Source organism: Solanum tuberosum, unplaced genomic scaffold (genome assembly GCF_000226075.1).
Source record: "Solanum tuberosum cultivar DM 1-3 516 R44 unplaced genomic scaffold, SolTub_3.0 scf00140, whole genome shotgun sequence".
In the NCBI taxonomy this organism is placed as follows: Eukaryota; Viridiplantae; Streptophyta; class Magnoliopsida; order Solanales; family Solanaceae; genus Solanum; species Solanum tuberosum.
The window spans coordinates 1,014,878-1,029,016 of NW_006239064.1; the positions used below are offsets into that span (position 1 = coordinate 1,014,878).

A 14,139-nucleotide genomic window follows, 5' to 3' on the forward strand; every position below is an offset into this window, starting at 1 on the left:
GGTGCTGGTGGGGGTGATTAAACACCTTTTATCAGAAATTCTTCATTTTCATATTTAAAAAATAAAATATGTAATTAAAGATTGAGGAATCTCGACCATTTTACTGCACCTTCTTGGTCGTCACTAGGGGTATGCCAAATTAGGGGATTAGGTTGAATTTGGATGAATCAAGATAAACTAAGTTAATAAATAGATGAGTCATTAATCCCCCCTAAAAGTTATTTAAGCTGAGATGAGTTAGGTCAAGATGGACTAAATAGTGGATCACAATCCAACTATCAGACTCTTACCAAGTTTTAATTTCTTTATTTTGTCTCTTTATAATTTATTCAATCATCTAATAATTTCTTCTCTTTATTATGACTATATACAAATATTAAAATTTAAAAAAGTTGATAAATTTTCTCATGGATCAATTTAAGCTATATATTAGCCAACTTTGATATGATTTGAACTGAAAGTGTCAAAATATGTTAGAATAAAATAAATGAGTCATTTAGCTCATCCAAACTTTGACGAATTAGACCGATCATATTTGTATGGACTAATTTTATCATCTCCACATATGTCTTTACATTTTCCCACTAGAAAATGGATAACTAATCCATAGTCAAATCTTAACATTTAGTCTCAAGTCCAACCAAATATTTAGGCACAATTAATGTGAATAAATAATTGAGGAAACAAAAGAGCATTCTGTTATTTGTTGAGATCAAATTGAAAATAACAAATACCTAACTTACATATTGCTAGCACAAAAACAAATTTATCAAATGGCCTAAAAGAAGATTCATAGGCAAATTCATGTTAGATATGTATGGCTAAATTTGTAATGTTAGTGAAACATGTGATGTTTTTTTGTCCTTTTTTTAATATACATAATTTAGGTACTATAGTTGGATGGTATTATACAACTATTTAGGGGTGCAATATATAATGTTAGAAATTTTTAATAAGTAACAAAAAGTATAACACTTATCACCATATTTTATAAAAGGGTCAATAACATTTGGTTAGTTATTAATACTAAATTCTGATTTTAGTTTCTATGATACCTGATTAAGCATATTTAATCTTTAATTAATTGAAATGTTCACTTTTGATTTCTTTACTCGTGAATATTCACAAAATTATCATAATTATTAACAGTTTTAACGCTTGACTACTCGAATATTATGTTAAACTTGTATTATTACTTCATATGTAACTGTATATTGTTATAAAGGTAGTTCGCAACATATAATAAAATTACTATATAGAAAGATAAAAATGTACATTTTAATTTGTTGAAGGTTAGACATGCATAATCAAATATAAAAGGATCAAAACTATAATTATTACTTATAATTATGTATTTCACATACATATATACATGAGAAATACATAAATATACATCCTATTAACTAAGCTTCTATGTCAAAAAGAAAAAAAAGGGATATGACTACACACTATGCTTTCTATAACAACCTAATATCTTAAAATGCGGTGGTCGATTAGATATAAACATATTATCAAAGCAAGTAAAATATTAAGTGCTAAAATACGTTTCATTATTTCTCCATTATCAATAAAAAAAATTTTAACGTGCTTGTCAGAAAATAAAAATCAAATTCATACGTACGTGATCATACATGTTGTTCACCCAAGAAGCTCAAATTATTTCAAAATTTTGTAACTTTTTTTTTAATACATACATGTTCATGAAAGAAGCTAATAATCCATCATTGATCACTTCCTTTTGGAAATTATGTAGATAATCTTAAAATAGGACTACACACCATGCTTCATATAACAACTTCATTTCTTAGATGAGAAGTTCTTTTGATTAGACAATTCAACATACTATCAGAACTAGCAGAATGCTATAACAACTAGAAACACGTCTCACTGCTATCCATTATCAATAAAAAGGATTTCAACGTGCTTGTCCAGATAAACAGAATCAGGTCTACACGTGAGGAAGCGTATGACGTAGACATAAGTAATTAAACTATATACTATTTCTAAATTTTGTAACTTGAACACATACATATTGTTCATTCAAGAAGCTCATAATCCATCATTGATCACTTCCTTTTGGAAATGATGTAAATCATCTTTTTGAAGCTTTCAACTTGACATAAAATCCTTAAGGTTCCATCTTGATTGTAGCCAAGCTCATTAGCAGAAAAATCAAGCAAAGTTACAACATAAGGATGCTTAATCAACTTCATGGGAATCAGGATTTTCTCCACTAATTCTTCATGATTTCCAACAACAATAGGGACATACCCTTTTCTAATTGCTTGATCATTTTCATGAATCTCATAATCACTTCTTAATCTCACATAATTAAAAGAACATGTGAGTTTCTTAACTCTCATTAGTCCTACTAATCTCATACTCACAACTTTTATGGCCATTGATAATTGGCTTGTAACTCAAGCTTTTGTTGTTTTTTGTTTGGTTGTGTGGTTATATTCCAATATAACATAAGATCTATAATCTATTTATACCTTCTTTTTGCATATAAAGATGGGAATGTGAAGTTAATATTTTTCCTTGACTAACACATAATTTAATTAATCAATTAAGTGACTCTAGCATCGACTCCTATATTATATGTCTATATGACGACTTTGTTAATTATATTTTAATTTATTTTATTTTTTCAATTGGTCTTTGAATCAACTACGTCAACATATTCCGTGTAATCTCATAAGTGGGGTCTGAAAAGAATAGAGTATACGTAGATCTTATCTTTACCTCATAAAGATAGAGAGGTGGTTTCCGAAAGACCCTCAGCTCAAGTAAAGTAAATCAAAATAAATATTCACGTAAAAGGAAAGACGAAAAATGAAGAAAGACATGTTAAATAATAAGAAAAGCAATATCTTCGAACCAACTATGTCCAACAAACCTTGATAGGTTATTAATAAACTTATAAAATACAAAGCTTTTACTAATTGTTAAAAAAGAGGGCGGTTTTGATGAATCATCAATATTCGATGGATCAATCACTTAATTAATATGAGAGTTTTGAAGCATTTTTTAAATTTTACAATTTCTCTTGGATCAATTATATATATCCAACAAACCTTGATAGGTAATTAATAAACTTATAAAATACAAAGCATTGAATTGTTAAAAAAAAAAAAAGAAGTTTTGGTGAATCATCAAAGCTTGATATATACATTACTTAGTATATGAATTTCTTAAACAATTACAAATCATTGAAGAGAGAATTAAGATTAAAAACTCAAATAGTTTTATTATTGCCACTCATTATATTATGGAATTGCTTTGATTAAATTATTTTAATTGGACACATGGATCAGAACGAAAAATTATAAGCCATAGTATTTTTTTTGTTTGTTGTATTATAACCTATCTGGTATCAATACTCAATGGAATTGTTAATTCAGATTTGAGTCGTGTAAGGCCTATTAAGAGGAAATAGCTCCTTAGTCCTTAATGGGGGTTTGTCCGATCTATTCTGAAGGTTGGAATTCGAAGTCACTGATTAAGGGCGGGAAGATCCTATCCGATACACCACATCCCTCCATGATGAAAGCTATAGTGTTTGACGACTACATGAAGTATAACAACAACAATAACCAACTCGGTGTATGTAATTACACAAGTAAGGATTGAACTCCTGAAAAGGATAAGATGTATGCGACTTTACTTTTATTTTATGAAGTAAAGAAACTATTTTTAATTGACCCTCGATAAACCTCCTCCTTTTTTATTGGATTTTAAGTTGACAATGTGAAAGAGCTCCTGCGAACTAAATTATTATGATAGTCTTCTAACTTGAAGCTTATTTCAGTCTTTCAAAATAATCTTTGAAAAAGCAATAATCTCACCTGATTGGCGTAATTATATAATATAAGTTATTTGGTTAACCAATCTAAAGCTCTTATATTATGTTTCTGTCATGTGTAGGTGTCAATCATCTCTATTCTCTACTATCTATACTTTTCTACTTAGCTTTATATTTAATCTTTTGACTATAGTACTATTCTTATATTTAATCTTTGGGCAAAATTATTGTACTAAAAAAATTATCAAGTTTTATATTTATGGATAACTTCCATGAACTAGATATATAATGGGAAACTTTTCAAAATGTCAATATTTTAGCATTTAATAGGATCCCTTAGCCATACTTTCAATATTTATTAAAAATGTCAATATTTTAGTTTGTTATATTGTTGATTTTTTTTTCTTTGATTTAACTTTAAAAAATACAACTAAGCAAATAACAATATGAATTATGTGACTAGCTTGCTAATTTTCCATATATAATTACTATAATAATAGTAATTTGAATTATGTAACCACCTAATTCTAAAGCAATATAGAACACAACAAGATGAAAATATAATGAGAATAATTAGAAAAGATCATAATTAATGACACCAATTTTATATGTGAAAGTGAATAAATTTTGAGAAATTTATGCTCATTTAGTTTAAATATTTGATCAAGCATGTTTAATGACCTAAAATATTTTACTCATTAGAATTGACATCAAACTTTAAGTTTGTATTATTATTGCACTAAACATGATGGATTATCATGTATTGAAATTTTGATAAGAAGCAATTTATGTGCCTTCACTATTATTATGAATTATTAATTTCTACGCTTATTTTAAATATATAGGGAAAGGTCAAGGTTTAAGTGTCCCTTATAACTTGCCAAACAACACTTAAACAAACAGAGGCACACGAAAGCAAGATGTATCAATTGTTCATTCCAATATACATATAGAAAAAAAAACTCTTTTTTTTGTCTTAAATTTTACATCAATTTTGAAAATCTTGGTACGTTGATTATAATGAGTTCCCCACCTCGCCTGCTTTAGAGCCTGTTTTTAAGTCAAAATAAAAAGTAGGGAGAGGTCTACTTTTAATTTTTAACTTATTTTAAGTTATTTTTATATTTACCAAACATTTCCAAAAGTTAAAAACTGACTTAAAAGTCTGTTTGACCAACTTTTAAGTCAATCCAAATACCCTATTAGTCTCAAATAAGGCACAAATTAAGGTGAACAGACTGAACCGAGCCTCCTTATGTCAAGACTCAAGAGCACTAGGTCTAACACCATAAGACTGCACCCCTATTTAGTTATTATTTGTATAAAAATTAGACTACCTAATTAGGCCCTAAGGTACTAATACTAACTCCAGAACTCAAACACATTACATTGTATAGAACGGCAGTAAACTTACAATTTCATTCAAAAGGTTTTACCAAGATTTCATTCAGAAATGAAGCAAACATATGAATTTGACTGCGTAAAACAGTTTAGTCTGAGAAGCAAATCAAGCTCAAAGGGAGGCAAAAATCAAGAGATAAAACATGAATGTGTTTTCTAAATGATGGAAACGAAACAAAACGAGACTGAATGAGAAATTTCAATCAGAGATGATGATTAGCGCACTTGGGATGTAGCAGTATTTGATTCCTCAGCTTCATGAACAGCAATTGGTGTCGTCCCACTGTGTTGTGTCCTGTAAATCAGATAAACAACCTCAGGATTGATTCAGAAATATACTGAATTTTTATCTAACATCAATCTCGTTGGGACATAATGAAGACTGATAAACAAAAGAGCACATATAAGTTTCACTTATTAGGCATACACTCGTAGAATAGTGCGCGAAATATAGACATCAAAGAAGCAAAGAATACCTTTGTGAAATGTTAGTTTCTTCAGACAATGCCTTCTCTAGTCTCTCCTCAAATGGCGTTGCGTGCCAACTAACTTTTTGATCCTAAAGAAGTAACAAAATCATCAGTTTTTATTTGTCGAAATATATAGCTGAGAGTAAGTGAAATGAGTAAAGTAGAAAGCATGGCAAACCTCTTTGTACTTGTTAGTAGAATTCGGAATCCCATTTCCATCCCACCATTTAGGAGATATACGGGAAGTTTCATCGTCATTCCAATGAGCAGCAACCAACCCGATGATAGGTCTATCTCTAGGAGTTCTTCCGTAATGAACAGGACCAAGATGCTGCTTACTCTGCACTTGATTGATTGAAGGTGGTTTTGAGTCTTTATTAGCAGCACTTTCTCCAAATCCAGACATTCCTAGTTCTGAAATACGGGTTGCCTCTTCAGGCCTTTGATCAGAATCTGTCGTGTGACTGGAAAATAATCTAGAATTGGAATCTTGAGTAGAGAAAGAATCTTCATCTGACAATTCCTTCAACTGTGAAACATCATCCACGGGGTTTAGAACGGGATACACATACTGAGACCTGATCCGTGCAGTTTTAGCTATTCCCATGCGGTCCAAATATGCTGGAAAAACGGTTCCAGGTGTTTGCATCTCATCCGACAGCTTTAATGGGGTTGGATAGGGTGAATACTTTGATGCATTGTAGTTGCCTGATGATTCAGATTGTTCGGAGCTTTGACTTGTTTCAGATGAAATACATTTTGATGACATTGAAGACAGATCAGACTCGCTTTCAAAATGAACAGATCGGTATCTGTACTGGGCAGTTGGAGCAGTGATTGGTGAAGCTGCTGAAGCCTTGTTATCATTACGAGCCAGATTAGCTTTAACTTCAATGAATATCGGAGTGCTAGAATTCTCATTGCCATTGATGAAGCTTTTAGATAAACTTTGATCACTTTGTCCATCTGTTAAACAACTACATAAATATAACAACACATTAGATGGCCATTCATGTCTTTTACATTTGTGAAACATGAGATGTCAAATGACTAGGTGTATATATTCAGAGTGAAACACACCGGAATAACAAAAGGTGGATCAGTATATGCAATGCATTCTTTAGTAAATAAAAGCAATATTTCTTGCAAAATCAGAACACGAATTCAGTTCTAGAGATAGTATGTGAATAGGAGAGCTAGAAATAATGTCATTTTATACACAAAGTAATGCTACATTTAGTTTTAGAGAAGAAAATGGAAGGAACTGAATACTTGCATTTTCATTTGATAAGGTTCAGTAATATCTAAGAATATCATTTAATCAAACTTCTCTAGCCATGTTTTTGAGGTTAGAATTCCACCTGCTAGGCGTATGCACGAAGGAACCAGAATGCGTCTTTACTCCATCAATCTTGACAGGTGTAGGCTGATCAGATAACGAATTCAAGTTGAGCTTCTGATATGTTGTATCAGAGGGCCATGAATTGACTTTTAAAGGCTCAACTTCTTCCATTGGAGCTGACAGGTCTTTGCATTTCATTGAGAAGTTCCGAATTTCAGCAGGAGTCTCAGGTAAGGTTCCACAAGCTTTGAGAAACTTGGCCTGCAAAATTAAATTGGATAAACTATGTAAAGAGCAATTCTCAGAAATAGGAGCTGGCCACCTTAAGTTAACTTTAGAGAACTTGAAAGTTAATATCTTAAGAAAGAGGCATTAGCATTCACCTCCCAAAGCCAAAAGGAAAGTTTTCGAGGTCCTTGTACAAATAGAAACCACTAACAAATCAAAAAGAATAACTGTGGTACAATACACAGGCATTCAACTGACTTTTAGTAGCGTACTCCATGTTACATCTTGTTTCTTTCAGCAGAATAATCACAAGCCATTGATTTTCTCTAAATATTTAAATTCAACTTCCCTAAGTTGACATGATGAAGCTTAAACAACCAAATAAGCAGGTAAGGGAAATCGTACTAAGAGCCTGTTTGGATTGGCTTTTGGATTTTGACTTATAAGCCAAAAGCCATAAGTTAGAAATTCTAACCTATGACTCTTGGCTTTTTACCATTTTAGCTTAAAACTAAGTGCTTATAAGTTATAAGCACTTTTTTAAGTTACCTAAACATTCCAAAAGTGCTTGATAGCAGTTTTGGCTTAATTACCATTTTAGCTTAAAACTAAGTGCTTATAAGTTATAAGCACTTTTTTAAGTTACCTAAACATTCCAAAAGTGCTTAATAACAGTTTTGGCTTTAAAGCACTTAAAGTAAGCCAATCCAACAGGCTCTAAGCCTCAGTGTCAACATAATACGTCCAGCAGCTTAGTGAATTATCCAGGCCTCGTCAAACAGAAAAGTCCAACCTAACAAGAAACTGAGACTATTTTAACAAAGATTAAGAGTAAAGACCAAACTCATCATCTGCTAAGATAACTCAAATGCTTTCTTCTCTTTCCAGACATCTCCGCAAGTATTTCCAAGTGGAACTAACATATACTACATAACTTTGACCACAGCGGATTTATAGATGTTCTAAAGAGTGACAGCATATTTATTACTGAATTCTTGCTTCCAGAAGATCAATGGTGTAGGTTTCAATCAAAATAACTTTCGTGCAGGTGAAATGTTACTAAAAAAAATCTTTGCTTTGTAATTAGTGAAAATTATAGGATAAGGAAGAAATTGCTACGCCATGTTTTCCTGTTTTACATGGAGCAGAGATATGAAAGTAAGAAGTAAAAGATAAATTCAGGGATATCTAGATATACAGTAATGCAGTCAACATAGTTTCAGTTTCAATTGATATGAAAAATTACTAAAGGAGCTATAGTGCACTTCATCTTAAGATACAGTAAAACACAAAAGACAATCTGTACACATATTTCTTTATATGCTGCTAATATATTGAGTACCTCAATAATATCCTTTTTTTGCAGTTCAAATTCGAAATTTTAAGGCATTCATTGCTTCTGTCAAACATAACCTCCTTTTTGCACATCTCAAAATTTATAAATTTGTATCATAACCATAAAATTCCAAGAAAACTAACCTGATTCCTAAGGTCATTTGTGTCCAACTGTGGCATTGGTGTATCCAAACTCAGATTCTCCACTTCTTTGCATCCCAAAGTGTTGGTCTCCTCATTTTCTGAAATCAGCATTATGAAAAAAACATATGAACTTGAGTCTAACAACACTCTAATATAATTGATAAGTTGAAAAGCTACCTTCGGTAAAAAGTGAAGATAATGGACTTCTATTGCGAGACACCATAGGTTCCTGATAAGCAAAAAAAAAACAGTCAAAATATATAGGATAAGAATAAAATGGAAAACTGATGCTCGCCGCTTATTTTCTTCTTTCAGTAGAATTTGCAGGACAACATAAAATTGGAAAATGCAGATTTCACAAACATAAATAACACGAACTATCAGAAATATTTGAATCGTTAGTCATTACTATCTAGAAGACCAAATTATGTCTTCGAAATTAAGGAATAACTCCAGTATCTGATTCTTTATCTATAAACTACCTTAGTTCTTTGTACAGACTATAAATTAGGAACCTATTAATCAAATTTCACAGAGAACATGAGAAGTAACAGCAAATAGCTTCTTCATTCTCCTTTCTCTTACAGATTTCATCAGCAATAAAACATAGCTTCAAGCCAAACAGCAAAAACAAAAACAAAAAATTAAACAAATAAATACTCGTTAATAAGAATAAGAAAACAGCTAATCGAAATATTCCGTTGGAATTGATTAACACAGCTACTTCTTTGCTCTTTCACCGCTGATTGCTACTCCGAATTGATCAAAATATGAAGTAGTCCGAATGTCAAATGGTTATTTTCTGAATCATTTCAGAGTTCCTCAAATGATTAAACTACAAGTAATGCTATATTTGGTACTTTTGTCACTTTTAACTTGAATCGAACAGAATCAGAACCATAATACACACAGGAAATCAAAAAAGATTATATCATGAGAAAACCGTAGCAGGAGCAGATTAAACTTACAATTTATCCCTATATTTGTACCTTTTTCCACTTCATCAACAACCGAATAGAATCAGAACCAAATCACACACAGAAAATTCAAATTCAAATTCAAAAAAACAAATACAGCATGAGAAAACCTTAGCAGGCGTAGATTGCGAAACGCGATTCGACTCCGAGCTAGAACCAGGTGTAGCAGGAAGCGTAACATCCTTGATTTTGAAACAACCAAATAGACAAGCCATGACCTCCACAACCACCACCACTACCACTACCACCGCAGAGTTACAGCTAGAGAATCCACCATTAACTAGTATTAATAAACAAAAAATTCAAAATTCATCATCAATGATAATCCGAATAATCATCTGCATTGATTGATTGATTGCGATAACTGTAATTTGAAAATTTTTATCCCAAAATCTTAGCTAAGATTTCAATTCACATTGCTTGCGATTCAATTTAATTATTGGAGAGTTTTAAGGGGGAGAGGTGAGCTGTTACTGTATGTGAAAATTGGCTCTAATGGATTTTTTTGAAATTTTAAATCGGATTTTATAGGACACGTGTCGGTATGGGATTGGTAAGTTAGTTTAAAAACTTGACGCAAATGATTAGTTTCGTTCCTGAACTATTGACCGCCTAAGAAACACCTTTCTACTTGACTAACTAAACTTATAAGATACATCCTCAATATACCACATGACATAACAAGTGGTCTCACATTCTTATAGGAGCATGTAGTTTTTAATAAAAATCGAGAGAAGTGTTGAAAACACCCCTAAACTTTATGAGAATTTAGGGGTGTATTTTAGTAATGTTGTAAGATTGGGGGTATATTTAGCTCCAGTTAGTCAAGTAAATGAGTATTTTTAAGGCTGTCAATAGTTCGGGGATAAAACTAATAATTTGAGTTAAGTTTAGGGATGTTTTCGATACTTCTCTCTTATAATAATAACACTTTTGATCCCTTAATTATCCATAAATTTCAATATTGGTCTTTGTGGTATCCGTTTCAATGTTTTTGTCCTACTTTTTCTTTTAGTTTGGATCCATTGGACGGCAAGTAGCCACGGTGATTCCGGCTCCAACAGTGTATATTTAAGTTGTTGAAGTTAAAAAGCTTGTAGTTTTAAAAAAGGATATTTATTTATTTTTTGGTAATTTTTTAATTAAAATTTTTTATATGATATATTTAAAACCACAAGATTAAATGATAGTTTGTTACATTCTACTTATCTTTAATTTAAGATCATAAGATTCAAAAGTCTTGTTTATTTTCTTTAATTCCGTGTCAAGTCAAAATAACACAAGCAAATTGAAACAGAGAAAGTAATATAATTGAATACTTCTGCAACAAAAACATATCTAGTGTAATCTCATAAATGGTCATTTTGTATTTTTGAAACTTATAATATTTAAATATAGATAATAGTACAAACTTAATTTACATACTATTTGTTGTTGCTATTATTTCTTTTCTCCATGCTTTTATGTATTTTCTTTCCTAATGATTTTGAAATGCTTTAGTTGAATCGATGGTCTATCACAGCAACAACGTAACCTCACTATATTCACAAAATAAGGATAATTTTGTGTACACACCACCCTCTCTAGACCTTTGGATTAGAGTATGTTGTTGTTGTCACAACCAAAACGATCAAAAGTGGATATTTTAATTAATTAAAGGTTAAATAGGCTTAACAGATATTACTAAGATCAACTTCATAATTTGTCAATATTTAAGGGGTTAACATTAAAAATTCTCTCTTTTTAATTAAAAAATTTGCTGGATTAAGACAATCATTAATTGGTTTTGAATGTTTGTAACTGTAGATCCTCATGGCATGGAAAAATATAAAAAAAGAAAATTCAAATTTTAGGGGAGGGCAATACTCCTTGAATAATAAAAGAAGAACTGGTTTTTAAAAATAATTTTTATGTGAATTTGGATACTGTTTCTCAGCTTTTGAAGCAAATTAATAATAATATTACAAATCACACATTTTCCAAAAAAAAACAAACAATTGTCAGAAGTGACGCACCACCCATTAATAACTTTATATAACGCAAATTCAAATTAATCGAAACTCTAATATAAAATTAAATATTCACTGAATTAAAAACTAAAAATTTTGTCACGTCACATGACTAACATATCCAAAAATCGATGAAGGTGCAAAGAATGTTACACATTTGACAATAAAATGTCAAAGCTTATATTAAAAAAAATTAAGTAATGAACTTAAAAAGTTCAATCTTTACCTAATCCTTTTGAGCTTCATTCTTTGCGCCAGCTGACACATAGACTTTGGTGGTACCAATTATTTGAAAAAAAAACGACTTAAATACAATATTTATATCAAAACTTCGATTAATTTGGATTTACTGATATAAAATTCAAAGCAAAAATATTTCATATTATTAGTTTTGCTACTTTACTATTCAAACTTAGAACTTCTAATAAAAAATAGAAAAAATTATTTGTTTTACCACAACTCTTCAATGATACGATTTATTGAAAAAGAATCACTCAAAAATCATGATTATATCTTTGAAAAAAAGGGTCTTTTTATAATGAAAAGAGCCACATGCAAGACTATATAATAAAGAATAAATAAGAGAATATTATAAACACTATTGAAATGTGTGAACATACATCTACAAATTTAAATCATTATTATTTTTAATTCCTTTTCCACACATTGAAATGTGATATATTCCACGTAATAAAGAAAATCAAGGATAGGTTAAACGAAGTGAATCACATAGATAAATTTCTATCATAGAGGCGAATCCACATAGAAAGATGAGAGCGGGAGCAGTCTTCAAATTCGAACTATCTCTTGGACTAAGTCCTTTTGCCAGTATGTTGAACACGGGAGTGTGCTTGAATACGAGTCTGAACTATACTTTTTGCAACTTGACGTATGTAAAGTGATGTCCAAACCATTAGTATGCGAACAAACTTCATTCAATTATGTCATTTAATTTATATTTATATAGTACATAATTTCTATGAATATGTAATAAAAAATTTCAGATGTGGCAATATTGTTGCATGACATCGCTATGACCAATCTACATCTGTTTTTTATGGTGCTCACATTGTCTTCAAATCTTATAACCATCTCTATACTTAATTAAAAAATATCTGAACAATTGAAAATACCAATCTTAAAAGTCAAGAAAGTTTAAAATATACGAGGAGAGTCGACAAATTTCTCTTCATCCGCGAGGTCATAAATTCTCTCTTAGCTTTTTTCTCCCTCCCACTTGTTGTTGTCTATCTTAAATTTTTGTTTCCTTCCAATGATGGACCAAAACGAAAAAGTATTCCATGTTATTACAACTATAATTTTGACCTTAGGTTTATTAACAGCTAGATATAGAATATGCTATAGACTTTATGGTATGGAGAATTTGACTTGCTGAAATTAAATAAAAGGCTGAAAATAACGCACGTTTATAATTTAATAAAAAATAGAAGTACAAATACATTGTTAGTAACGTGTGATAATTTCCATCCTTTCATTCCACAATATAATTCATTTTTTAAAATTATATTATATTAAAAATAAAAATATAATAAAAATTAGGCAAGATTCCAACTTATATTATATTAAAAATAGTAATAATTACATAGAGATGACATAACTGTATATATTCTGAACGAGTGAAAAGGAAAAAAAATTATACTTAGTTCTTTTTCATGAAAAAAATAGAAATTTTTTCTCTCTCTATATATATATATAAAATATTGTGATATGATTTCATTTAATATAATTATTGGATAGGTATACTCTCTCAATATATAATTAGCAAAAACTATAAATTTATTAGTTGCTATTTACATCTAGCGCCTAACTAACTGCCTATATGATTTTAATTCAGTGATATTAAGAATATCAAAATAATATAATGACGGATAAAAAAATCACTTAATATTTTTGCTTTCATTAGAATATGATTCTAGGCGATTTTTTTATGATTCTGATCAATCCATTTTATTGATGAATTATCCATACGTACGGCAGTTATATAACTCAATTGTACATACAATAAAACATCTAATGACATTATTTTATTTGAACAACATTTTCTGACTATTATATCGAAATGTTATTATATAAATATATAATATAATATAACATGAAATTTTATTTTTTTTGGAAATAAAATTAATTATTATAGTGAAATAATATTATTATGAAGAGATTTGATTGTACATATCGCGAGGCAATGGCATAGATCAGTGATCGAAGAATTATACTCTATATATAAAAAAATTATACAAAATTTATTCATCAAAAATTACTTTTCATACATATATATTAAATTTTGAATATCTTTAACGGAATTTTTTATTTCGATACTGTGATAAGGTGAGTTGTCAACATCATTTTGCCTTTTTGAGATTATTCAAAGATTATAATAATTGCCTAGTCATTTTCAGTTTGGAATGAA

The 14,139-nt window shown here is 30.0% G+C and overlaps 1 protein-coding gene across 1 annotated transcript; it reads right to left on the bottom strand.

Annotated features, from left to right (window-relative positions):
* Positions 1-5,226: 5,226 nt before the first annotated feature.
* LOC102602174 (protein JASON) lies at positions 5,227-10,164 on the bottom strand. The gene is made up of 7 exons (XM_006351939.2): positions 9,813-10,164; positions 8,903-8,954; positions 8,726-8,823; positions 7,038-7,279; positions 5,855-6,653; positions 5,683-5,765; positions 5,227-5,501 (listed from the first exon to the last, which is right to left on the bottom strand). Exons 1-7 carry the CDS (start codon positions 9,915-9,917, stop codon positions 5,423-5,425), a joined length of 1,458 nt encoding a protein of 485 aa, XP_006352001.1. The 5' UTR covers positions 9,918-10,164; the 3' UTR covers positions 5,227-5,422.
* Between the last annotated feature and the right edge of the window lie 3,975 nt (positions 10,165-14,139).